Source organism: Plectropomus leopardus, chromosome 15, assembly GCF_026936395.1.
Source record: "Plectropomus leopardus strain MGB_pleo_1.0 chromosome 15, ASM2693639v1, whole genome shotgun sequence".
Lineage (NCBI taxonomy): Eukaryota > Metazoa > Chordata > Actinopteri > Perciformes > Serranidae > Plectropomus > Plectropomus leopardus.
In genome coordinates this window covers 26289048-26315918 of record NC_142190.1, presented here as the reverse complement: position 1 = coordinate 26315918, position 26871 = coordinate 26289048, and the positions used below count along the sequence as shown (strand labels likewise).

The following is a 26871-nucleotide window of genomic DNA, read 5'->3' as shown; positions in this document are numbered from 1 at the left end:
TAAACATCTTTGCCAATTACCACAGAAATAATGTGCTGCCAGACCATTTCATTACATAATTCTTAATCTTGATAATACACTATGTACTTAAAAAACTTTCAGTAGGGGTTTAAGATTATTAAAAAAAAAAAACAATACAGAGTAAACGGTGCGCTGTAATAAATTCAGAGAACTAATGTAGCAGCAAATAACTATTTGCAATGTAAAGATATAGCCTATTGGTGTGATGGCATCCTCAGCACGGAATAAAGTCACTCTACCTCTGTGTGTTGTAGTCCTGGACTATAGACTCTGTATATAAAGATGGATGACATGACAGCCCCCCAAAAGTGAAGCCAAAACACATCAATCCAGCTCAGCTACCTCCATGTTGAGAGCCGTGTGAATCAACCTCTAAATAATGGATAGGCTATAAATATCATATAGAGCTCCTTTAAGGTAACAGTCCAAACAACATGTTAATCACAATATGCTTTGAGTCTGCTCCGGCATCATTTTTTGTCCCACTTAGGCTTGAGTCTTCTTGAGAGTTATTGCAAAGCAGTCACGACATTGGACGTCTTGTTCGTGCAAGTACATGGGGATCAGCAAGTCCCCCAAGGGTTTTGCACACACACCACACTGCAAAAACATACCCAAAATTAACATTATGCAATGACCAGAGCCTTTCAGTCTATCAGTACATACCAATATATATAACCATAGAGAGATAGGATGTACAGTATGTTTCCTAACTGACTGAACAAACCTTTAGACATTCAGGGTGGCAGGTGATCACAGGGTCACTGAGGTGAAGCTTGACATTTCCAACAAATGTTTGGTCACAGATTGAACAAATGCTGGTATTCCTGCAGTGGAGAGAAAGTTTTTTTTTTTAAATATCAACAATGTTAACCTTTCTGTATGAATTTGTTTGTACCATAAAATGTGCTGTGGCACTGTTTACTCTAAGTTTTTCTTTTTCATAACTTATATAATGTTTGTAATTCGTCATTGTGAGACATTACCTGATCCTGATTTGCGGGTATGTTTGCTTCTTCTTGGGCTTTTGAAATATATCAGATCTAAAATAAAATAGTCATCAGCAAAGAATAATATGCATTTAATTGTATAAGTAAGAAATATATGAATATGAATATGACAAACAGTAAAATAGAATTGTTTCCTTTTTATAAGAGCTTACTTACATGGTTTCATCAGAGTGATGATTCGGTTTGGTCTCTTCGGCCTGGAATTTTTTTGGATCTTTCACAGGCTCAGGATTAGCTTCTGTTGTCGGTGGCTTCACATCTAATGCTTCCCACAGTTCAATGGGTCTATCAGAGAACTTTTCCAGAACAGCTTCAGCATTTGGCGCTGTTACAGGTTTAACAGCATCCTCAATTTTCAACTCCGCCACATGATCTGCTGCACTCTCAGGTACTGACTCAACACTTTGCTCAACAACAGTGTTATCAACAGGCTGGATTTCACACTCAACTACCTCTTTTGCTGTGGTCTTCAAAACTGGCTCTGCCTGGGCTGCAGGTTCAGCTTTACATTCTTCAGACTTGACTGCAGTTTCAAGAGATTCGGAAACAGTGCCTGCCACTAAGTCAGGGATTGGTTCAACACTGACTTGGGGAGCAGCTTCCTGCTGTGCTGCACCAGTCACAGCAGGCATCTCAGGCGATGGCTCCACAACAACATCAACTACATCTTTAACAGTCTCCCCATTCACTGGTCCAGGAGGACCTTTCTCACAACTACCCTCTGTAGTTTCAGCAACAGGTTGAGCAGACGTTTCAGATACAGATTCCACCACTAAATCAGGGACGGGTTCCACACTGATGGCCTCTTCTCCAGCTGACCCATTCACAACAGGTGGCTCAGGTACCACAGCAACATCAGCTACAACTTCGACAGTTTCCTCAGTCGCCTGTTCAGGAGGACCTTTCACACAACTCTCCTCTGTAGCAGATTCAGTCACTGGTTGAGCAAGTGGTTCGGAAACAGATGGTACCACTAAGTCAGGGACTGGTTCCACAATGACTTGAAGAGCGGCCTCCTCTTGTAAACCAGTCACATCAGGGGTCTTAGAAACCACAGCAACCTCAGCTTCATGGCTGACTTGGGGAACAGCAGCCTCTGTTACTGGTGTTGCACTTACAGTGTCACTCGTGTCAGGTAATGACTTTACCACAACCTCAGCTACAGCTTCAACACTGTTTTGGGAAGCAGCCCCTTTTTCCGGCATTGCATTAACCACGTCACTTGTGTCTGATGTTGACTTAACTACAACCTCAGTTACAGTTTCAACTATTTTTTCTGCAGCCTGTTCTGGATGACATTCCTCACCAATACCCTTTTCAGGCTGGACAGATTCTACCTCAGTATCCTCTAAATGTGTTTTATATGCTGGCACTGCTACGGTTGAAGGCTCCTCTTGAAGTTGCAGTTCTACTGTAGGCGCAACAGGGGCTTCAACTGTGTCTTTACCATCCTCTGTGATAACTGCAGCAGAGGGTTCTGCAACAAGATCTTCCACAGGAGTTGAGTTGGCAACTGGTTCCACAGGAGACACTGCTTCTGGACTTGTTGAAGAAACTGGGTGTGCTTCATCATTTTGGATAGGTTCTGCTACATGAATCTCTGCAGAGACCTCAGCTGCCCCGTCAGTGTGTTCAACATTTGACTGGGAAGTTACAGCAGCATCTCCCTTGTTTTCTGCTGTTGTGTTGGCTACTGATTGTTCAGGCTGTGTCTCACCATTTGTGATAAGTTTTTCTTTGGGTGCTTGGGGCCTGTAACAGAGGGAGTTACTTATTCCCAACTATGCAAAAAACTACATATGAATAAAAATCCCTACACTCAGCAGCAGTTACACTCAGTAGAGATACTCTCATATACTTACTTTGCATCGTCTGTGGTCTCTGCTGTTGAACCCTCAGGCTGAGCATCTTTACAGGGAGGAATGGCTTCACAATTTCCCTGATTAGATGAACTGCTAAAATACAGAATGGGAAATGATAAACTTGCAAAATATAATGTGGCACTGAATTCAATACTTTTGGTTTAAATATTGAGACTTAACTGAGATTAATAATGCAAATTTAGAAACAAGTGGATTGTGGTTACTCATAGTTTGCACAGTTTTTTGCTATTAAAATTCAACACATACATACCCGTCAGACGGAGTAAACTGCATCTTTTGGAAAGGAGGGCTCACCGGAGAATCTAGTGATCTACGGGGTAGGAATAAGAAAGACATGTTGAAAGAACCAAGGCATTTATATTATAAAGCAGAAAACAAAACGGTAGCAAATGATAATATGCTAATTCATGCGTCACAATTAAGAAAAGATTTCATCAGCTTTGAAGTACTTAAGTTAAAAATTGTCATCAAAGCCAAAGGTCTATATTGAGATGGTTAAAAGAGTGTTTTTTGCAAGATATTATGTAAATACTTTTTTGCTAAATACGTTGTGTCAGAGACAACCTTATCAGCCAGGATACTAAAATGTTATGGCAGCTTCAGAATATGACTCATTTTATCCTTCTATGTAATTGACAGGTTCATCTATATCCTACACAAATAATGTTGCACAAAAAGACTGACCTGCATTGAAGGACGAGCACAACAAAACACACATAAGACACCAGAGCTGAATGGTAAAAGTAAAGTATAAGAGCCGGCTACTTTGATTGATGACGCAAAGCTGACAGAGCATTAAATGTCAACACAATGTTTATTAACGATGTAAATACCACTAAACACATTGCATGAAGTGAGGGGGTGGAGCTGTTTTCTTGAACAAGGAATGTGATTCAGTTACATGCATGAGTCAGTTTAGTTCCAGTTTCTGTCACTCATCTATTACAATTGGCCTGTTAGAGCCAGCAGTGCTTGCAGTTGCGAAACATCTTAATAAGAATGTAACTCAACAGATTATAAGCTCATTGCCCACCTGTAAACACTGTAAGCAAAGCATGTTAACCTTTTACTCTTTATGAAGTGTCTGGAACTGATGATTCAAATGACTTGCCTTGATACCTCTCACATCACATATTGTCGTCAGAAATGGAAATAGATATGTCTTATATAAGTATTAAATGGTCATGGAAAAGTACACAAATGCTTTCAAATAATCTGAAATAAGTTGCATTACATTTACCACTAAAATATGAAAAGCCTCCAATTTGGGAAAATTCAGCGGTTTTATTTCTTATTTTTATTTAATTCATATTTGAACAAGTAAGTCCCTTCGAGATCAACACACTCTTTTTCAAAGGAGACCTGGCCAAGACAGCAGCATAAGAAACGTTAGAAATAACAATAACCACAATAAGAATATTTTAGTGTGCTGTAGAATTACATTTTAGTGAAGAGTTTAGCCTTTATTTTTAGTTTGTTTGATTGCTTTCCTAAATTTCTGATAATTATTCTACAATCTGTTGTACAGCCTTAGTTCCACGTCATACGAGCACTGTGGTGCAATTTATTGATGTATTCAATGAATTGAATATAGCCTACTTAATTTCAAACACCTAAAAAAATAATAATATAATAAAATAAAGTGCTATGTATGGGTAAAGTATAAAAATAAAAAAAAATTAAGTGACCCACAAAAAACGGCGAAAATATACAACATATTTTCAGTATGTAACATAAATGAACATCTCACAGTGTGGACATCTGGGTACCTGTAGAGTTGGACACTTATTTTTGTAACAAGAACTTTAATTATTTTATTTTGAAGACACCGTCACTCATCTTCCGGTTTTGTTCCGCTCTTGCTGCTGTTTTTTTATGTGGACATGTTGCTAGTTAGCAGCTTCATGCTAGGCAGGGAAATTTGGGGCTCTGGCTAAACTTAACCGTATACTTAAAACTTTCTTTTACCGACAGACGTGTAACGGCGACTGTGGAATAAATACTGCCACTAAGTATGTGTTTTTTAAAGCGTAATTTCGTCTCTAAAAACGCCAGGCTTCACGTTTTTGTAGTTTACAAACAGTAACGCTACGGTGCTGGACGTCACAACCAGCACAGGACGAGTCCTCTTCTGCCCCTATTAAAAGCCAGTACGACGACTCCCCAACACCAGTAAGTCAGTCTGTATTTTAACAGCTTTCCATTTGCAGGTGGAGAGCTTTGACTGTGAGAACATGTACAGTACATATAGTACATGTACAGTGTAATTTTCGTACCTGAATGAATGGAACTATTATATTTCTTTACAGACAAGTATAAAGCAAAATTCGAGTAGCCTAAACCTGGACTAGTTTAAATACAGTTGAAAAACTAACAGGCTGTTTGAGTTGGATTAAGAAAAAAAAAAAAACAATGGTATCTAATTTGTTTAAGAGTTTGAAATAAAGTTAAACATATTTGAAACAGGATCTTTAAAAGCCTCATACACTATGTTTGTCAAAATCAAGACTGGCTAGTCAGCATTGCAGGTATTTGTAATCCAGACCTTTATATATGTGGTGTGGATGGAGAAAGTGCTTTTTTTTTTTGCTTGCACATTTCTTAGAGCAAATGTTTTATTGATTTGCAATCAATTTAAGTTTGTTAAGTCTTTGTTTTTATTATTGTTGATGTTGTTTTAATCTAGAGCTGCAAATTCTACATGGACAAAAAGTAGTACAATAAACCTTTTTCTCAATAATCCCATCTTCATAAATTGGCTAGGCTTACCAGAAAGAGGGTCAAGGTGCTCTTCAGGCTCCTAATGCACAATAACTTCTTATAGTGTTACACCAGAGAAACAGCTGAGGATTATTATTCCTTACATGTCATATAAACGACCCTTTAAATTAGTGAATCAGAACCAAACTTCAGTTTAGTGCCTCCATCCATCAAACATGAATATTGGATGCAGGAGATTCTGTGCTCCACTTCTTGAGCAATGTGCTTGTAAGCAACAACAAATAAGGAAGCTGTTCTGTAAACTAAACTGGGATTAAAATAAGGAGGTAATGTACTCCCTGTCAGGAAAAAGACTGTGTGCAGTCTGTGGGTCTTTGTTGGTTATGTATTGACAAAGAAGGATGGAAGGCACTCAAGGTGTTTAGTCTTTTAGAACAGTTTTTTTGTGATTTTAATTACACATTCTCGTAAGTAGACTGATTGTATATATCATACTTGTTTAATGTGTTACTCATGCATGCATTTCTTGTGCCATCCTAGACAAAAATGCCATCGAGAAATCATCTTGACAAAGTCGGAAGGAAGAAGAAGAAGAAATGGACAGAGGAGGCCATGGAGCGCGCACTGATCGAGGTGAAGTCAGGAAGGTGTACGGTAAGACAAGCCGCCAAAGAGTTTGGAGTCCCTAAATCTTCACTGGGGGACAGAGTCAGTGGACGGGTGACACCGGGGAGTCGCAGTGGGCCAGCTCAGCTTATAACGTCTGCCGACGAGGAGCTGCTGGTGGAATTCTCTTTGTACATGTCCAAGCATGGATTCCCACTGACCAAGCAACAGCTGGTGTCCTTTGCCTCATCCATTTATAAGCGGCAGCATCGGAGGGTGGCGTTTTCTAAACTAGGCCAGACCTGGTGGCTCAATTTTAGAAAAAGGCAAGAAAAGAACATCACCATTCAGCCAGCAGACAATGTTGTCCGTGGGAGGACGGTATGTGTGAGAAAGGAAGCAGTGGATCAGTTTTTCCGTTTACTCAGCACTGTCATGGACGCTCATGGGCTCGGAGACAAGCCTCATCAAATCTTCAACTGCAACGAGACGGCCTTTCAGCTGGGCAGGAAGAAGGTGATTCTCCCCAAATCTGCCAGTCTGGGCTACAAGCCAACACCAGGCTCAAGGGACAACATCTCCGTCCTGGCTTGTTTTAGTGCAGCTGGAGAGGACATTCCCCCGTTTATTATCTACTCAAAGGCATACCCGGGAGGAGTATGTTACAAGACTCAAGGGCCTCTGAACGCCCTCTATGGATGGTCAGATTCAGGATGTACCAACTCTGACCTTTTCAAGAAATGGTTCCTCAAACACTTCCTCCTTCACGCACCAAAGGAGCGTCCGCTGCTGCTCATTTTCGATGGCCACAAGTCTCCCGTGAACCTTGAGGTGGTGGAGGCAGCTCGGAAGGAGGACGTCATCCTGCTATGCTTTCCGCCTCACTGCTCTCACATCCTGCAGCCACTCGACGCGGGTCTCTTTGTCCTCCTGAAGCAGCGCTTTGCAGCACTCATAGGTGACGGCTGCACCACTGACACTCACTTTGCAATCAGCAAAAAGGAGTTCTCAGGTGTGTTTAAAGGGACGTATCAGGTAGTGAAGGAGGAGGAGGGTGTCCAGATTGTAAAGGAGGGATTTAGGAAATGTGGCATCTACCCACAGAACAACTTTGCCATCGATGAGGGTCATTTAATGCCGTCACACGGCGTGGGCCCAGCAGCTGGACCCTCCTTGTCAGCACAGGAGACGCACACTGACCTCACAGCTGCTGGACCCTCCTCATAACTCATAACTGCCTCAGACTATCAGACATCAGTACTTTTGAGGAAAGATATTCACTGCATAATTCAACAAAATCTGCCTGCTTTTGTCTTTTGAAATACTGATTTGGTTTGTTTTACAACTTGAGGATCGTGCACCACCTCCCCCAGCCTCCTTGCAGAGCGCTCTGATTGTCAGCTCACCAGAAGAAAGGGGTGTGTTGATATAAATTACGAGTCAACATTGTGCTTAGATTTAATAATTGAGTAAAATGTTTGAATGCTGCACCACAGTAGTTCCCACAGTGGGGGGGGGGGTTAATCGCTCAGTGTGTATTCAGCTAACATGAAAGCAGAGTAACAGATTCACCTCATTGTTCTTGGCATGCTTAGATAAAAGGACAGATTGAAATCTTAGCAATGTTGTCAAGTGTTATCTTGTTGAGAATCTGTAATTACAGGAACTAGTACATCGTGAAGATGTAGGTAGATATTGAGGATTTATTGTGGTCCAGTTTCCAAGCAGAATATTTGCAAAACAAAAGTAAAGATGCACGCATAAAACTTTTTCCTAAGTGATTTTTTCGTCGTGAAGTTCAAGCCTGCTGAGAAACAAACTTTGAATATGGAGGAGAAACAGTGTGTTTTTTTAATACTGCTGTTTACTTGGCCCATTACGTAGTTATAAAAGGAATATATTGTCTGAATATAAAGTTGAGCCCCTTTTTTATTTGGGGAGGGGTGTCTTTAAACATTAATGTGTTCAAAAGTATAATTTTGTCCAATTGCAGTGAGGAATGGACGCTACATTTTGATCTCAGGGAGAAAAAGCAAAATAAATGTATTTTTGAAATATTTTTGCAGCACAAAAGTGTCTGTATGCTTAATAATTTACAATAAGGAGTTTTAGACTCTGTGTGTGTGTGTGTGTGTGTGTGTGTGTGTGTGTGTGCGCGCGCGCGCATGCGTCCGTGCGTGCATGTGCATGTGTGTGTGTGTGTGTGTGTGTGTGTGTGTGTATGTGTGTCATGTACGTGTTCAAGTCAGGTGATGTAATGACAAGGCAATAGGTACAGCTGGCAGAATACACAGGGCGGGGAACACTACTGCATGCATTAATAATTATGATTACTATGTAAACAGTCAATAAATGTTTTAGAGCATCTTTACAGTCTGTTTAAATCTCAAGTACATAACTCTGAATGTGACTTTATGAATACTGAATACCACGTTAGAGTAAAATGATCAGCAAAACACTGAGATTAGTATTTAACACAGTGAAAAATGATGCCTGGTAAAATATTTGTGCAGCGGAAACTGGGTATTTACATTTTTATGATGTTAATTAGAAAGCCGAAAGGACCGTTTTTGTGATTGAAGGGCAAATATGCAGGTGTTAGAGCAGTTGTTTGTTCCTGTGTGCCTTAAGGGTAAATGCTTAAGTAAGAATTGTATTCAGATCAGTGCTTCAGCAAGCAGCTAAAGCAGGAGTCAGCCTGCAGTGCACTGTAGGTCTTTATGGATGCAGCAGAGCAGCCCAGGGTTAAGTTAATGTTTATGTATGTTAATATCACAGATGGAGATTTCTGCCTGAAGCTTTTATACTTTTATTTTATTCAGTGACACAACAGAGTCAAAGGAGAGTCTTAGTTTGACTTACAAAAGTGCTATCACACTGTATCAAAATGTGTCACGGCACCACATTTGAGTAGCACTGGATTTGTTTGGAGGGTTTTGTTTTTGGGTTTTTTTTTGTTGTTGTTTGGTTGTTTTTTGGTTTTCTCTTTTTTTTCTTTTTTTTAGATATGACCTCATCAGATCTCATACATTTACTAATGATTTGGGAGCTTTGCAAAGCACTGACTCATTATGAAACATTAAAATAATTCCCTGTTTTGTAGCATTTTATATTGTCAAAAAAATGGTAACATCTGCTGGCCAAATCTGGGTACTGCATTTGTGTGTTTGGAGTTTGTCAGACAGCAACTGGTTTTACAGCCCCCGTTATTCGTTGTTCAGTAAGCTCAGTCTACAACTCTGTTCTTAAACACAGTGCGTGGCAACATTTCTCAAATACTCACTCAAATTTCCTGGCTGTGGACAGGACGTAGGATTTCTGTCTGACTGGAGACAGTTTGGTCTCCACCTCCTGGTCAGTACTGCAAGACAGAAGAAAATGCTGTAAGTTTGCAGGATCTTTTTTTTCAGTCATTTCTCTTTCAGGAAGTCATTGTTTGTGATGTAGACAATTAGAAACTAAACTAAACTAAACTAAACAGGGTCTAAAAATATAGTAACAATGCCTACACTAAATTACAGTGTTAAAGCAGGAAAGCAAGCCTCATAGGGTGTCTGCAAGTCCTTTAAAAGTCTCACAATGTCTTAAATTCATCTTTATAAATATTAGACCAGGCTCCGTTGACAAAAACAGTAATTTTAGCTCGCCGAACACAGGAGCTGCTGGTCTCCCCCGGCTTTGTTTAGGGAGCTAGTTTGTGCTATTGTGTTACTTTGGTGAATCCAAGCTAATGCTTTTAAATGCCAAAGTCTCACAATAACACAAACAAAATAACTGTTGGAGGCAGTGGTAGAGCAGCAGCTCCTGTGTTTGGAGATATTAAATCACCACTTTTATAAATGGAGTCTGGCTGTGAAGAGAGACATATATCGGCTTAATTTTCCTGTTGGAAATCACTGTCTGACATTAAGCTGATTCAGTTTAAACATTCGAAATATAGTGTACAATTAAAATGATATTGATTTTTTTGGGTGAGACTTTTTTTTTTTTTAAATATATTTTATATATATATATATCTCCATCTTTTAGTGGAAATTAGTTAAGCTTGTGAAAGTCTCACATTTCTGATGTTACAAATTTTAAAACATACCACCGAGCCTGAATAACCAATTAGGAGTTTAATTAAATCTATATACATACATACTACAGAAAAAGAGATTTGTCTAAAATAGAGAAAACCTTGCTTTTTCTTGCTCTTCATTCTCCTCTTTTGATTTATGGATCCAGCAGCCATCATTCTTCAGTGCATGCCGCACCCTGGTGGTCTGAAACACCTTGTATCTGTTAACATCTACAAAACACAAACACACACTTCTTCATCAGCACTGGGATCCGAGAATACTCACATACTGTTTTTAATCTTACAAAAAATGAAATATCAGATTCAAGAGGGACTCACCTTTCGACATGATGTTTTCTCAGATGTTCAACCTGATGAAATGTATTAAAGATGACATTTTAATTTAAAGCTTTTTAAACTTCCATCCCAACAAAACTGCACTGACTGTGTGTAGAACTGTGATATACTGTATCTGCTTCCTGTCTAGTTTTTGTTTTTTTTTCTTTCTCTCTGCATTCACCACTGACTTCAGACCTGTTTAATGACCCAGCATCTCATACATACTGCATTCCCGTCATACTGCATTCTGCACGAAACAGCTCACTCTGAATGTAAACGAGACACTGAAGCATTTGTTACAGCACTAACCATTTTGGACGCCTATGTTCAGCTGGATCAGAATTTTGAGCATAAATACGCTTTACATAATTCAGGTAATCTTTTGGATGCTTTTTTTTCTCAGTGTTTACCACATTTTATGTTAAAAAAAACCCCAATGTCATCTTGACAGAGCTAGGCGAGAAATGTTCTTCACATTAGTCTCCTTGTTAGCTGTCTGCTCAGGATCTGAACCCGCCCTGTGTTTACAGTTTCATGTCCTGTCACATTGTGCATCTTGTCTGCATTCTCTTTGAGCTCCTCTTAACATTTTGACCTGCACTTAGTGCTTTAATCTCCTCTGATGAATCTCACTGGAGATGTGCCAGCGCCAATTAACCAGGTCAAATCCATTATGCATAGAAAATGAAAGCAATTCTGACTCTGTAATGAGCCCTTACCCCCGGCATAGTCAGTGAACATGAAATTGTGTGAAGTCCAGCCTTTGCACCATATTGTGTTCTCACCTGTTCAGGTCAGCTGTGTCAGCGCTGTCAAAGCACAATGGTGTCGAGCCTCTTCTCGGTCTCTGTGTCACACAGGCAGGCAGGTAGAGACAGTTCAACCTGAGCCCCCACCCCTCTGTCGTTTCCAAATCCACCCCCTGTGAGTCTCAAGTGCCGCGCCTGGATGCTGCTATGCAGGTTGATCAAGTGGATGGGTGGGTGGGTTGCTTTCCATGACAATCACAGAGTGGGCAGACAGGTGCCATTGTTTGATAGTGTCGTGTTTTTGCAAGTGCGAAATGTTTCATTGCACAATCACTCTTTCCTTAAAAGCAAAATAGGGTTTTCATGCATTGATCTTTACTCTGCAAAGTGTGACACAACCTCATATCATTTAAACCAAACCTACAATTTAGTACCCCCCACTCCCCACTGACTGATGCTTAATACATACCACACTATTAATGCAGCCAGACATAAAACTCTGCAGCTCATTGGCTTAACACATTTCATAAGAAGCCTTTATAATGTTTTTTCGCTCTTGGTTGCAGGAGAAAAACATTCATTCACAAACATGCTGTTCCAGTTGGGGGGATGCCAGGAATCAAGAGAGACCTGATCTTCAGTTTCTTGGTTGGAATTTAATCTACTGCCCTATCAGAGTCTTTCAATTTCAGCTAAACCAGTGGCACAATCCAGAAGTGGGCTGTGGATCATTCTGAATGCACAGAATGTGACTTGTGAATGTGTCAAGTTAGTAAAAAATGCACTTTATGTTAAGGTAAAGTGAATTTCCGCCACAGAGTTTTTATTTTGAAGTACAGTTTCTGATTATTCTTAGTTTCATTGTGTTCTTAGTCAACATGTTGTTTAAATTTTGTGAAATAAAATTGAATATGTGATTTATGTGAATTTATCGTATGTTTGGATCTTGAACTAATGACCAAGGAGAAATCTGGACCCCATGACTGGACCAATTGGGAACCACTGATCTAGGCAACATATGCAATATCCCCAGTGAAACTGAAACAGACGCACCCACAAACTTAACCTCAGTTTTTTTATATTATTTTAGATTTGAATGGACTGAAATGTTCACAGTTTGGTCTGTAGATTATTCACAGTATCTGGGACACTTTCTCTGTAGAGAGATGTTGCTGCTGATTTTCATTGCTGTGAGCACAGCAGCCCACTCATTTCCTTTGTATCAGGATCGTGGTGGAAATCTCAGAGATAAATATCCCAAAACCTGCAGCGGAAACTATCTACATGACTTGATACAACTACAGGTAAGTGAGGAAACCTTTTTTTTTTTATCTTTTCAGTGAACTGACCTCTTAAATATAGCCTGAAAAAAGGCATATTTAAAAGGCAAAAACACACATTATTACATTCACACACACATATACTGTATATGCCTGTAGCCTATATATTATGCAAAGGATCACATCACACAAAGAGGTTGCTTCATAACTTGCAGAAAATCACAGTCATGCTTTGAATTGTTTGATTTTGGCAGATATTTTGCATCGTTGTTGTTTTCTCTTTTCTGGGTTTTGTCCCCTGTGGGAGCATTTGAACTTGGCAGTGTAAAATGAAGACCTTTTTGACACATAAGATTTCAGGAATCCAGCCGAACCTCCCACGTTGGTTTGCATCTTTGAACCTCAGCCAACATCCTCAGTAAAAACTCTCCGACAGAAAGTTATCAAAACAAGATCGTGAAAAGTGATTCATGGCATATAGAACATGCAGAACTGACACACAACTGTGGAATGGGAACTGACGTTTTGCTCAATGAAATATGTGGCACACAAACAGGAGGGTACATGCTGTCCCTAACTGCATTTTTGTGTCATTAAAATGTATGTCAAATTATATGGGAAGAAGTGAAAACTGGAAATAAAAATTAAAAAAAATTTGGAAATCTGCAAACAAATAATATTTTTTTACTATCAAATCTAAGATTTACAAATGTATGTGCTCTGATTTTAAAGTTTTAAAATGTATTTTGTTATGATTGTATGTTGGGTTCAAGTATGTGTGTTCTGTGTGTCACCTGGCCGCAGGACAAATCTCCCCGCTGGGGACAATAAAGTTCAAATAGAAATTGACTGAGAGCTGAAGGACCTTGTTTTTCTGGGGCCATTCTGGTTTGGCTTTTTATGCTGTCATTCACTTTCATGTTAGTTTTAAAAACTGGACTTCATGATTTATTGTTATGAGACCTCACCTCGAGAGGTCTACACTGTCCAGAACAACAATTACAAATACTAAAGTCTCTGCCTAGTAACTATTTGGAACTTGCTGCATTCAGATCCCCTCACAAATATTTTAAACCTTCACACCCAGAGCAACTTTGTTTGCTATCTTTGAAAAACTTAGGAAAATTACAATTAAACACTTTGCAAGAAATGTCCTGCAAATTTCAGGAAATGTATAAATATAAAGAAAAAAAATTTAAAGCAAGGTGAAAATGTCCAAAAATGATTAATAATTGCCATAATAGCCTTAAAATTATTTTCCAGAATTCTTATTATTTTAAGTATTTTTTCAGGTCATTTCCTTAATGTTGTTCTACTTTTTTTTACTTTTGGTTTTGTTATTGTTTTTGGTTTTTATTGGTGCTAATTTTCAGGTCATTTTTTCTATTTTTTTCAAGTTGCTCACTGTATTCTGCCCATGTTTTGGAAAGAAATTAAGACAATTTGTTCAAGTTTCAAAGCGTTAAAATTTGTAGAAATTTGCCCTGTGTTGTCCCCTGTCTTTTTCACCTCAGTGTGTTACTCGTGTGTGTATTTCATCTGTGTTGTATGGCCTGCACGTGTTGTTTAAATGAAACCATATTACAATTTTGAAAACCTGACAGTTAAGAGTTACAGCCAACACATATGTGACATTCAAGGCATACAAGGCCAGGCAAGTTGAGCTTTGATGATAGCTTTCTGATAAAATCTGCCCCCTACCTTCTTCACTACAATACTGCACATTCCTGTGAACAGAATCAGCTTTAATTATTATTTAAAAGAAGGCATGTGTGTGTGTGTGTGTGTGTGTGTGTGTGTGTGTGTGTGTGTGTGTGTGTGTGTGTGTGGGTGTGTGTGTGTGTGTGTGTGTGTGTGTGTGTGTGTGTGTGTGTGTGTGTACATACAAGGAATTTGAATGTTTGTTTCCCTTCTTGCTCTCAATGTAAAAATGCAGAATATAGACATACAGCTAGAACATGGACAACAAAGTTGAACAAGGCAAACATTAACACAACACATAAACATTAACAACATAATTAACATTTGACTACCATGCAGCCTATACATGTAAATATATACAACAACACAGTGTAATCTGTAAACAGTAATACAATGCTGCAGAGTTCAAGGGTGCTGGAATTAATGCAGAATTGTATGTAACAGGTTGCTTTACATGAGATAAGTGGATATAATTTTCTGGTGGAGCGGATGCTTGGTATGTTTGGATTAGATGTAGAAACTGTAGAATAGGCTATTTTTTTTAGTACTAGTTACAGCAACAAAACAACATTGATCATTAATTGGGTCATTTCTTCTCTTGTTGCTCATTACCTTCTTTCCATGTTTTTTGAATAAAGTCAATTTGCCCAGGTCTCAAAAGGTTAAATAAATAATTTGATGGTATTTCTGTCTTTGCTGAGCAAGGTTTGTGAGAAAGGAATGAAAAGCCAGACGCCAGACACTGCTGATTCAGTGATTTAAGCAAATAATAACCCAGGCTATTAATTTCACGATAAATTAAATTAAATCATTCAGTAAGTAGGTTTCTAGTGTTTTCTAATATCCAAGTGTTTCTGAACGCATCTTTTCCCCCTTTCACGTTACTACAGGAAGTGACGTCGCCCGTGGTGTCGGCTCTTCTTTTTCTCGTGTGTTAGCGGCTCCGTAAGTGTTTTTCCTGTATTTTAATTTTATAGTTTGAATTTCTGTTTTTATTTAAATAAAAGATACATGTCTGTGCTACTTAAGACAAAACAGAGTAGGGCAGTGAAACGAATTAGCCTTGTTTTCCTCCATAACAGCGTTGTTCGATCAGGTTAGCATGCTAGCACATTATTAGCTGTGGGGGCTAACTGGCTAGCTTGTGTTCTGTACTTAAACGAGAAGAGGCAAATATGTCACCCAGAGACGATAACAATGTTTATAATCTGATCAGCCCAAAGACATATTTAATATATTGCTAAGCTTATTATTTTATTATTGGGTATGCTTCTCTCACAACATATCCACCCAGGGAAACCAACATCAACAACTGACCTGGGGGAAAAACAATGTCGAAAACATCAAGCCATTTGAAAGATCTTAATGAGTCAAATTAAGAGGATGCTGAGCTGAGGATCATAAAGCCCCGAGACTATAGATACACTCATATTATCCAAGTGTCTCTCAACCAATGATAGAAACATAAATGCTTTTACTTTACACAACTGCGTTACCACTCAACCATATCGTCTGTAATTCAGAGGTGATTTCACCCTTTCCCTGCAGAGAAATGGTGCACGATTGATTCTGCTGCCTCATTATTAACAAGTTATTGCTGTATTTTCATCAGCTGCCTCTTTGCGTATCTATCTAGCTTTCCCTCTTGGTGTAATTGTTCCCGGGTCTTGTGTGCCCCGTTATGAGCATCACTTTACTTTTTGGTCCATGTCTTTACTCCTCTCATGTGTTGCTACAACAGAGCCATCAAAGATGACTACAGCTGCGAGACCAACATTTGAGCCAGCAAGAGGAGGTAGGGGTAAAGGAGAAGGAGGGGGAGATTTGAGTGCCTTGTCCAAGCAGTATTCAAGTCGAGATCTTCCGGGTCACACCAAGATCAAGTACAGGTCAGTATATCAAACATCAGAGTGTCTTTGAGTGCACTGCTTGCTGGTTTAGATCCAGTATTTTACTTTCCTACTGCACCCTCTGTCTGTTCACTCCATGAGTGGATATATGCAGGAAGGAAAACTTTTTTTTTTCACCAAATGTTTTCATGTCCTCAGGCAACCTACCCAGGATGCCCCAGAGGAGGTGCGTGCCCGTGACTTCCGCAGGGAGCTGGAGGAGAGGGAGCGTGTAGCTGCACGTGAAAAGACCAGAGAAAGAGGACCAAGAGGTTTGTCTTTCTGAACATATTACACTTATTTTTTTCTTTTAAATGTATTTTAGCATGTATTTCTCCCTCATTTTTCTAAAGTTTCTACCCATGAAAACAGCTGCTTAAAATACTTTATTGACCCTAATTTTCCAGAGCACACCACATCATCATCATCTTCGTCATCGTCTTCAAAGAGGCCCAGACTGGATCAGATCCCAGCGGCCAATCTTGATGCTGATGACCCTCTCACTGATGTAAGTGCTTGCACTGCAAGAATTAAGGGCGATTAGCACTCATTAAGCTCTGTTCCTGATGAGGCTGTTTTTTTTATAGGACGATGAGGATGAGGACTCTGAGGAGGACAGTGATGATGACGACACTGCAGCTCTTCTGGCAGAGCTGGAGAAGATCAAGAAGGAGCGGGCTGAAGAGCAAGAACGCAAAGTAAAGTATCATTTCAGACTGACGTGTTTGTACCAGGTCGACAGCACATTTACCAAATTAAGACACAAGTTACGTTTGCAAGGAGGTTACTTCAGTTTTTTAGTGGCTTTGTTTCTTTTCCCATCTTAGGAGCGAGAGCAAAAGGCAGAGGAGGAGAGGATTCGCATGGAGAATATCTTGAGTGGCAATCCATTGATCAATCTGGCAGGGCAGCAGCAGCAACAGCAGATGACGCAGACACAGAACACATTCAGAGTCAAGAGAAGGTATCTCACAAACACACACGTATGCACAACATGAGTGTTGTGTTTGAAGAAAAAAAATAAAAACTTTATTACTTTTCTAGGTGGGATGATGATGTTGTATTCAAGAATTGCGCCAAAGGAGTGGACGAAGCACGGAAGGAGAAACGCTTTGTCAATGACACACTGCGCTCTGAGTTTCACAAGAAATTCATGGAGAAATATGTAAAGTAAAGGACGTTGTTTTTTTGTTTGTTTTTTTTTAATCTAATTTCTTTTGTCTCCAACACTTTGTTCCAAGAATGATAGATGTCATTCAAATACGGTCTGTATTCAAATGCATTAGTATTTGTACAGTCATCAAGTAAAATGTTGTGTATATAAATGATATGAGTTGGTGAGTTACATCCTTTAAATAAAGCTCATGAAAGTTTGATGAAATTGTTAACTGTGATTCAACATCTGAGTCTCTCTGTAGGTGTTTTTTTTTTAAACATAAACTTCAATAAACAAAATCTTTCAGACTGTGTTTAAAAAATTGCTTGCAGGAATTTCTGAGAAAAAATGATGCCATTGCCGAGAATGAGCTCTTCACAACACACTGATTTTCAAATATTTGACCTCCTACTTAATTTTATCCTCATTTTTTGGTACGGTATTTATTGCAGTTCTCATTGAGTATAGACTAAAGAAATATCTAATCTAGAAACCTAATCCCCGATGTAATATTCACAGGAAATAATGTAAGTTAGTTGCTGGCATAGACTATAGTAATCTTTAAGGGATGGTATTTTATCAGAGTCAGGGGTACACACACTTGTACACACACATATTTACATGTGTGTGTATATATATATATATATATATATATATATATATATATATATATATATATATATCGTTCGAAGTCTCTAAGAGACTGGTTAAAATTGCATCAGCCTCCCTCCACCATCAATAAATAAATAGCCATATTTCACGATTTCTGGCTATGATAAATTGTGTGATTTTTAAATAAAACGGGCCTTTAAAACCCACCTGTATGTTTTGGGATTCTGAGGGTATTTATAATAAACACAAAATATGACTCTTTAAAGTGGAGTGTCTCTTGTCAAATCAAATCAAAAAACGTAACTCCCTCTCCAGTGTTTAAACACATTAAAGTGCCTCCCCAGTTTTGCACCACTCCCTCCCCTCTCACAAGTAACTAACAGTCCCTAAATACTCACATTCAACTTTTAATATATAAATGAATAAGATATGCTAAATGTTCAGTACATTAAACTGTATTGCAGCTGTCTTTTTACAAATTGTGCCAGCTTCAAGCAGATAAACTCAACCCCAATTAATTATCGGACAGGAAACATCGAGAATGTACGAAGACATACCGCATCAATGCACGTGTGTGTATGGTGTTTTACCCAAAATAGTTCGAAGATATAATTCTATTTGCTTTTTAAATGCACAGCAATAATATTATATTTTAAATTTTATTACATTATATTTTGAATATTTGAAATAATACACGTAAATGTTTGTGCACGTCAAAACGTACACAGCAGTCAGTGAAGGCAGCACGCGACCAGCCGATACTCCAGTCGATACTCGAGTCGGCCTGCACGCGGCGCCATGTCCAACAATCCCCTCCCTGTGACAGGGATTGGAAGGCTGCTGGGAAAACATGGCAGCTTCCTTTTGTTTGTGCGGATTTACTGTACTCCGAGGGGGGATTTAAAGACATTCTTCGGTGGACAGACGGCTCTGTATCGCACTCTCGGGCTCCACACTGCCAGCCGACCACACAGCCGAGGCAGGAGAAGATGGAGAAGAGCGGCAGCATCGACAGTTTGGGCTCGAAGCGCTCCTCGTCCCGACAGCCGAGTGTTGATTCATTGTCGAGGTAGCTAAACCCACCACAACACATCGCTTTCTAAGCTAGCTAAAAGTTTTGAAACTAACAGAAGGCGTTATATTTATGTTTTATAACATCAGGTAACATCTCTAATAATTGTGTAGTTTTGTAACCCTTAAGAAGTGACTATAAAACTCGACAAATAATCCAGTGTGGTTGATAACCTGCCATGAAACGACCAATGATGTCGACAGTAAGTTACGGCCCCATTTAATGGCTCTTGTCATTGTCGGCTGCTATCCCTTTAAATCAAATGGTCGACTAATCATTTGGGGATATGAAAATATATGCAAATGTCCGTAAGGAGTATTTTCGCATACTCAATCTGACTAATAGATAAAACCCGTACCATCGTTCCTGTATGGACTGAGGTGTCCATAATAGTTTAGAACAGTAAATTATTTCTTTGGGTATCAGTCATCTGAAAATAATGTTAAAAATCCGCACAATTTCCTAGTCATACCTGATGCATCAAGGGACTTGGCATTTATCCTTACTCAGTGTGACTGAATCTTTAAGGGACTGTTCGTAGTTTATGGGAGGGGAGAGGGTGGTTTCAAAAAGGGGGGATCATATCAAATAACTTATGCACAGGAGATTAATGTTTTTTTGAATTTATTTTGGGCTTAGAGGAGGGGCACACAAACTGAAATTGCTGTATATATTTTAACGTGGATTTGGAAGGCATGTTTTCTTTAAAAACTGCAAAACTTACTCCATTTATCATAGCCAGAAACAGGTAAAAAAAACAAAAGTAACCAAATCTGAGCCTAAAACAGTGATGTTTCATCGGAATTATTTTATTTTATGTCTCATTTAAAAGTTGGCCAAAACCAAACTGTTTGCTCTTACTAACCAGTATGCATGACAGGAGTAAAAAAAGAAACTTTCTTTTGTTTTCAACTGTAGGATTTCGTCTTCAACTTTTAACATTTAAACATCAAAGGGTAAGTTTTATAACTCATTTATAGTGGAGGTAGTGGAGGCTCAAAAAAATATTTCTAGCGTCAGTGTAGATAAAACAAAAAAAACAAAACAACAACCACAAAACAAACTAATGCACCATCTTAAAAAAAGAACAGTCTCTAAGAATCCCAAGGTGCGACTCAGCTTTTTCAAATAAAATCATATTTATTCAACAATTTTTCTAATTAAGCTCATTATTTGTCAAATAATGGTGTTGCCGCAAGTGTCCTGCGATGAGAAATGAGTGTGGTTACACCCTTAGACTATATAAAGACTACTACATCAGTTATCATGTTATCTCTCTCCAGCACTTCTACCTCTCGCTCTGACCGCTCTGCCCAGGCCAAGCCGCCCTCTGCCATGTCCTCTGACTCTGTGGCCACGTCCACAGAGCTCTCCCCTGAGCTCAGGGTTAGTGGCCTGCACACAGTACACTGACATGCTGCTGCTTCATTAATCCTAATGATAGTGATCGAACCGTGACTCTTCTTTTCTGCACCTTTCAGGTTAGACCCAAAACTGCTGCCAAGGTATGCCATCTTGTGAGTTACATACTATTCAGTATTAGTCTTTGAATGATAATAATTATGTTGATTAATTTAGCAAATGGCATTGTCCAAGTCAACAGACTGCATTACATTCAGGTCTAAGTTGTATCTTCTGTTTCCAGCAGGTTCTTAGAGAATCAGACAAAGAAGAGCCGCAGTTACTTCCAAATGAAACTGTGCAAGACATGGGTAGGTTCTGTCTTTGCTGCAATCACAACTCTAATCAAAACAACTTGCATGTATTAAAGGCAAAGCAGCTTTCTTCCACATTAAAGCAATATTTTATACATTTGCTAATCTTGACTGATGAAGCTTATTTTTCTTCTTTAATTCTGTAGCCCAAGATGTTACCTACTTCTGTCCTTTCATCGGAGCACTGAGGGGAACAGTGACCGTTACCAACTACAGGCTTTTCTTCAGATGCATGGACAGGGTATGCTTCGTTAATTTCAAGAAGCATTGCAAATTTGTCCAAGAATCATTCAGCTTTAGTTAATGTGTTGTTGGTCTCTAGGAGCCAGCGTTTGTGCTGGACCTGCCCCTCGGGGTGGTGAGTCGTGTGGAAAAGATTGGAAGTGCGTCAAGCCGTGGTGATGTGTCCTATGGACTAGTTTGCAAGGTGAGTAAGATGTGGAAACAGTCTGGAATAAAAACACTGGTTGTAAATAGCGATTCAGTGGTGTACAGCTGACAGATATAAGAATATACAGACAGCACAGTAGATGACAGTTCTTCAGTGCGTAGGCTGAGGAAGAAGAAGATGAACATCTTTTCATCACTGCTATGTAAACAATGTAAACAATCCTTCAGAAATTTAGGGTCACTGAGAAAAAGTGGGCCTCTGAACAAGCTGTGTCCACAACAGCATAATGTTAGCACCTGTAATTGCTTTTTCTGCTATCTCTGCATACAGCCGTTTGACCGTGACTTGCTGCTCTGCTTTTCTGCAGGATATGCGCAATCTGCGATTTGCACACAAACAAATGGAGGACACACTCAGGAAGTCCATTTTCGAAGTGCTGGTGAAATTTGCGTTTCCTGTTTCCAACGGGCTGGTGAGTGATCCTCAGCCGCTCTGTCTCTGACACTGTAGCTCCTCGCTGTCTCCTGACTGCTGAACTTCTCTTCCACTCCCCACAGCAAATCTTTGCCTTTGAATATGGGCAAGTGTTTCCTGAAAACGGATGGAAGGTGTATGACGCCGTCTCTGAATACAAAAGACAGGTATTTAAAAAAACAACAGGGTGCAACTGTTTAGCGTAATGTGACAGAAAGCTCATTAGGTTTGTTGCTGGTGTGTTTGTAAAGGGTATACCCAATGAAAGCTGGAGGATAACAAAAGTAAACGACCACTATGAGGTTTGTGACACCTACCCATCAACCCTGGCGGTGCCTGTCAACATACCAGACGAAGAGCTGAAGAGAGTCGCTGCCTTCAGAGCAAAGGGACGGATACCTGTGAGTGACGCTTCATAATTATTTAACTTTGGCTCCTGTGCAGCTGGTTTGTTGGACTGTCTGTGTTCATATTCTGTTTTGCTCTGTGTGTAGGTGTTGTCATGGATCCATCCAGAGAGCCAGGCGACAGTGACGCGCTGCAGTCAGCCCATGGTTGGAGTCAACGGAAAGCGCAGCAAAGAGGATGAGAAATACCTCCAGGCGATCATGGACGCAAATGCGCAGTCCCATAAACTTTTTATTTTTGATGCGAGGCCCAGTGTCAACGCTGCTGCCAACAAGGTTTATTAGATATTCTTAAAAGAAAAACTATCCTCATATAGTTTTTAAGGAAGCTCTTTTTGCCAAATGGATGAGCTGTCTCACCACCTGTTCTGTCTCCACTTGTGTTTTTTGTTCTTCAGATGAAAGGCGGTGGTTACGAAAGCGAGGATGCGTATCAAAACGCCGAGCTGGTGTTTTTGGATATTCACAACATCCACGTGATGAGAGAGTCCCTCCGCAAGCTGAAGGATGTGGTCTACCCCAACATCGAGGACTCCCATTGGCTGTCCAACCTGGAGTCCACTCATTGGCTTGAGCACATTAAGGTGAATATAGAGATGCATCATTGTGATTGTGATAGCGACAGTTGGTATTTATGGGAACACCTTCAAAACAGCCCATCCTTCAACACCAAGACAGAAAATAAAGCATTCACTATAAGAGTTAAGGAGAAGTTTTTTCATTGCGTACTTGTCCATGTTTTTGTGTCTAAGTGACTAATAGGAACAATTAATTTTTTTAAAAAAAACTGGGCGAGAGTGCTTCAACCGGTAGAGCCAATGAAACTTGGGGCATGTTTGCACCATCAGTTTATCATCACTGAAAGTGCTTGTTTTTAACAGTAATTTTATCATCATAAAACACACTTCATATATAGATGACACAAACAAACATACAACATTTAGAAAAACCATCCGGTTTTTCTTTTATGTTTTAACAATTGCCAGATTTGTTTTCCTTGAAATAAACCCTTAAATCACCCCATTAGATGTGAAATTATGCTTTCTGCACGCTAAAATGACTTTCTTTAACTGGTGTCTAGTGTGTTCGGGGCTGTTTCTGATTGAACGAACACTTTATCCAAACAGGGTTAGAAACAGTTGTGAGCCTTCAGGGACCTGTAGCCCGTAAGGTTTCAAGTCTCTGTGTGATAACCTTAAAACATATTGCCAGAACATAGGCTAATGATGTTGAGTAACTTTAGCGCTGCTGGGCTGTCTCGAAACATGCATGAAATTCACTAAAAACATGCTAGTCTATTGCACCATCATGTCAATGGCTGTAGGGCACTGATACTACGGTAATAACAACTAATCAGATCTGCAGGAAATGTAATAATGTCTCTCTTATGAGTTTAAAAACCATGCTTCCCCAGCATTAACAGGCCAGGGTGAAGGACTGTTTTGCCCCTTTTCTCACTGTGCCTTCAACACGACACCTAACTATGTCAAGACACCAACTGAATCTTTCAAGGAGAGAAATTAGGTATAAAAATCCAAGATGAGCCAGTTTCCAGTCTCTTCACCTTGTTGTTTATGTGTATGTGTCTTTAGCTGATCCTGGCAGGAGCGCTGCGAATTGCAGACAAGGTGGAGTCTGGGAAAACATCAGTGGTGGTGCACTGCAGTGACGGCTGGGACCGCACAGCCCAGCTCACCTCCTTGGCCATGCTCATGCTGGACGGTTACTACCGCACCATTCGCGGGTTCGAGGTGCTGCTTGAGAAAGAGTGGCTGAGCTTCGGTCACCGCTTCCAGCTGGTAAATGCACTCTTACACACTTTCGGTTTCAGAAACCACATGTGGTGTCTTTCTGATTGCATCACTGATTGATCTTTCCTCTTCTTTAAGCGTATCGGTCATGGCGATAAGAACCACACAGACGCAGACCGCTCTCCTGTTTTTATTCAGTTCATCGACTGTGTCTGGCAGTTGACTCGCCAGGTAAGCAATAAGTGGTCATAGGTGGAAGAATTTTTTAAAATAACGTGCTCTTTTAAGGAGACTAATGAAACTGTTTTTATTCAAGTTTCCTGCAGCCTTTGAGTTTAATGAATACTTCCTGGTAACCATACTGGACCACCTGTACAGCTGCCTGTTTGGGACATTCTTGTGTAACAGCGAACAGCAGAGGTTGAAAGAAGTAAGAGCATTTTGTTTCTCCCAAAAAGAGACTTTTAAAAAGTAAAATATTACAAAAAGGGTGAAGCAGAAAGTTTGTTACTGGCTTATTGTGCATTCAGTGTTAATGACAAACACACCTTTTATTTTGCAGGAGATTCCCAAGAGAACGGTATCGTTGTGGTCTTACATAAACAGCCAGCTGGAGGAGTTTACCAATCCTTTGTATGTCAACTATTCCAACCATGTGCTGTTCCCCGTAGTCAGCTTACGCCACCTGGAGCTTTGGGTCGGCTACTACATCCGCTGGAACCCTCGCATGAGGCCTCAGGTATGTTGAGAAACTTGTTTCTTAAGTGTTTTCTAAAGAAATTGTTTGCACTCCACACATGCTCCATTTTAGTGGCTAAACTTCACCTTTAACTTTTGTTTTTGTGCAAGGAACCTGTTCACCAGCGCTACAAGGAGCTGCTGGCGAAGCGCGCCGAGCTGCAGAAGAGAGTGGACGAGTTGCAGCGAGAGGTGACCAACCGCTCAGCCTCTTCTTCCTCTGAGCGGGCGGGCTCCCCCACACGCTCCATCACGCCTGTGCAGACATTTGTTTGACACGACTTAGACCCTTGGGCCGGTCGCAGAATCCTACCTGTGAGAGGGTGTAGTAGCTGTCAACATGTGGCGCCACGAAGGACCTGTGTGCCAAACTGCCTTTTTGGGTGATACACTTAATAAACCACCACCAAAAGTCTGATGTGTTTGCACCTCTCACAGGTCAAAAGTGTCTGTCTCAGACTGCTTTACTACAGCCATATTTTACTCTTCCTCCCGGGTTGAGAGGACATGTAACCAGAATAGCGAGTACTGTTTAGCATATCGACCTACCTACAATCAGTGTTGATCATTTTTGAGTACACTAAAATATTACTCGGGTAAAATATGTATGCCTTACACACTTTATAGAAACACACTTCATTCCTTGACACTGCAAATGTATGGATGATTTGAAAGCAGAGCAGCTGAAGCAATTGTGAAGATGTGCATTACTGCAAAATTTCAAGCTCTATTACTAAAACCCACTAAATAGCTTGGGAGTTGTTAAATGAATACAATGTAGCTAAAGGGCTGTAATTTTAGCTGCTTCTAAAAAAATAGACATAGAGTGCATTAAATAAGTTGGCACAAGGCAGTGCTTTTAGCTTATTGTGACCAAATATTTGTTTTGTTTTTTTATTAATACATAATGTGTCATATACTGCATTCCTCTCAGCGAGTGATTTAAGTTTTGTAAGTTTCATTTTTCTAACTAGTTATTTATTATCCTTTAGTCCAGTCTTGTACATATGTCCCACACTCTTCATCAGTTGATACAAAATATCCCCATGCATTATTAATAAGCGACACAGAATATGCAATAGTTAATTTGAATGAGTAAATAGTAAATCTGTTACTTACTAAAATGTTAGTGTGAACATTTCTTACACATGCTTTTTAAAGCTAGTATCAGACTGTATGTTTTTAAAGGCAGAAGAGTGCGTAACAACTAATAATTTGCTCTGGGTGTTTTTGTTTTTCTAAGTTTAATGAATATCTGTGCCTTGCTCTGAATGACTGATTGGGAGAATAATGAGAGAAAAGTGTGCACAGTTTTTAATTGCCAAGGTAAAACAATGAATACAGTGTTAGTTATCATTTCTCCTGCATAATTCAAATACTTGCAATAAACACAGGACTCAGCTTCAAGGAGTCAGTATGGTTTGTTACATTAGCCTCCAGTTTATTTCTTAGCTTTACCCGATTATTGTGTTTCAAATGACTGCAGCACTTAAGTGACATTAGCATTCATTATCTCTTGTTATGATTACCGGCTTTCCATAATATACAAGAGTGCCTTTTGTAATAAATGAAGTCTGACATTAACAGTGTGGTTGTGCTGGAGGCTAAGATTAGGCTGCGATTGCTATGAAAACATTAGCATAGTCATATTCAAGCTGTTTCACTCTCACACCTTAATATTAAATGACTAGCCATAAATATGCTGGAGGTCATCCTTGAATTATTAATGGAATTGTTATTCCCCTCACTTTTGTTGCTAAATGCCTATCACTTAGAAATAATTTGTAATGCCTCTTATTGAATCGCTCTTCCTTGAAAAATGTATGGCTATTAAAATATGAACATATTTCCACACGGCTGAAGTGAGGCTGAGGTGCTTCCAAAACTTCTTTTTTTTTTAGAATAGATATACTGCAGGCAGCAGAAAAAGAAAACTGTATTGTCAAATGTTAAGATATATTAAAATGTTTAACTAATAAATATACTGATACTATGTAGTCAACTTTTTGCAAACTTTTGGGGTCTTTTTTTTTAATTGTGAGAGTGAAGAATGTTTTTGAAGAAAGCACTGTTTACATTATTTCTCCATTGACTCATCACAAGTTTTCATTGTGATCCAGCAAAACTATTCCTAATTCTACTCCTCGTGGTCCCAGAAATTCTTGAGAGAGGAGGTGAAAACACAGCCTGTGAGACGGAGACGGTGAACATAAGGTTTACAGAAGTTGAACTGACTCAGAGGGGAAAGGTCAGAAAAAGAGACAGGAACTGAAACTGATAGGTCCATCTTTCCATC

At 39.6% G+C, this 26871-nt stretch overlaps 4 protein-coding genes across 7 annotated transcripts; 3 read left to right on the top strand and 1 right to left on the bottom strand.

Moving 5' to 3' along the window:
- Positions 1–23: 23 nt before the first annotated feature.
- On the bottom strand, positions 24–12530 carry LOC121952419 (uncharacterized). The gene is made up of 10 exons (XM_042499088.2): positions 11426–12530; positions 10641–10672; positions 10421–10532; positions 9525–9602; positions 3165–3224; positions 2894–2986; positions 1188–2783; positions 1008–1064; positions 749–848; positions 24–621 (listed from the first exon to the last, which is right to left on the bottom strand). Exons 2-10 carry the CDS (start codon positions 10648–10650, stop codon positions 508–510), a joined length of 2220 nt encoding a protein of 739 aa, XP_042355022.2. The 5' UTR covers positions 10651–10672; positions 11426–12530; the 3' UTR covers positions 24–507.
- LOC121952420 (uncharacterized) lies at positions 4766–12306 on the top strand. The gene is made up of 2 exons (XM_042499092.2): positions 4766–5086; positions 6176–12306. Exon 2 carries the CDS (start codon positions 6182–6184, stop codon positions 7466–7468), a length of 1287 nt encoding a protein of 428 aa, XP_042355026.2. The 5' UTR covers positions 4766–5086; positions 6176–6181; the 3' UTR covers positions 7469–12306.
- Positions 12531–15193: 2663 nt separating the features above from the next.
- cwc15 (CWC15 spliceosome associated protein) lies at positions 15194–17737 on the top strand. Its single transcript, XM_042499665.2, has 7 exons — positions 15194–15315; positions 16112–16259; positions 16419–16531; positions 16667–16767; positions 16847–16957; positions 17087–17223; positions 17304–17737. The coding sequence occupies exons 2-7, from the start codon at positions 16123–16125 to the stop codon at positions 17431–17433; spliced, it is 729 nt and encodes a 242-aa protein (XP_042355599.1). The 5' UTR covers positions 15194–15315; positions 16112–16122; the 3' UTR covers positions 17434–17737.
- A 1085-nt stretch (positions 17738–18822) lies between these two features.
- On the top strand, positions 18823–25982 carry mtmr2 (myotubularin related protein 2). 4 transcript variants are annotated; one of them, XM_042499716.2, is made up of 16 exons: positions 18823–19096; positions 20383–20485; positions 20581–20604; positions 20748–20811; positions 20961–21055; positions 21137–21241; positions 21573–21677; positions 21763–21846; positions 21931–22080; positions 22174–22362; positions 22485–22670; positions 23679–23885; positions 23976–24068; positions 24154–24267; positions 24400–24576; positions 24687–25982. In XM_042499716.2, exons 1-16 carry the CDS (start codon positions 19017–19019, stop codon positions 24849–24851), a joined length of 1941 nt encoding a protein of 646 aa, XP_042355650.1. In that variant the 5' UTR covers positions 18823–19016; the 3' UTR covers positions 24852–25982. The 4 variants fall into 4 exon arrangements, with proteins under 4 accessions (XP_042355650.1, XP_042355649.1, XP_042355648.1 ...); XM_042499715.2 differs by having other exon boundaries at positions 20745–20811; XM_042499714.2 differs by having other exon boundaries at positions 20581–20616.
- The last annotated feature ends 889 nt before the right edge of the window (positions 25983–26871 follow it).

Excerpts from the sequence above, each read along its gene's own strand:
- LOC121952420 (XM_042499092.2), top strand. The coding sequence starts at position 6,182 with ATGCCATCGAGAAATCATCTTGACAAAGTCGGAAGGAAGAAGAAGAAG.
- LOC121952419 (XM_042499088.2), bottom strand. Across the intron at positions 2,784-2,893 it reads GAGACCACAGACGATGCAAA|GCCCCAAGCACCCAAAGAAA; the intron begins GTAAGTATATGA and ends CCTCTGTTACAG. Across the intron at positions 622-748 it reads GCCACCCTGAATGTCTAAAG|TGTGGTGTGTGTGCAAAACC; the intron begins GTTTGTTCAGTC and ends ATGTTTTTGCAG.
- cwc15 (XM_042499665.2), top strand. The coding sequence starts at position 16,123 with ATGACTACAGCTGCGAGACCAACATTTGAGCCAGCAAGAGGAGGTAGG. Across the intron at positions 16,260-16,418 it reads CACACCAAGATCAAGTACAG|GCAACCTACCCAGGATGCCC; the intron begins GTCAGTATATCA and ends TCATGTCCTCAG. Across the intron at positions 16,958-17,086 it reads CTGAAGAGCAAGAACGCAAA|GAGCGAGAGCAAAAGGCAGA; the intron begins GTAAAGTATCAT and ends TTCCCATCTTAG.
- mtmr2 (XM_042499713.2), top strand. The coding sequence starts at position 19,017 with ATGGAGAAGAGCGGCAGCATCGACAGTTTGGGCTCGAAGCGCTCCTCG. Across the intron at positions 22,081-22,173 it reads GAGCAAAGGGACGGATACCT|GTGTTGTCATGGATCCATCC; the intron begins GTGAGTGACGCT and ends CTCTGTGTGTAG. Across the intron at positions 23,886-23,975 it reads TCGGTCACCGCTTCCAGCTG|CGTATCGGTCATGGCGATAA; the intron begins GTAAATGCACTC and ends CTCTTCTTTAAG.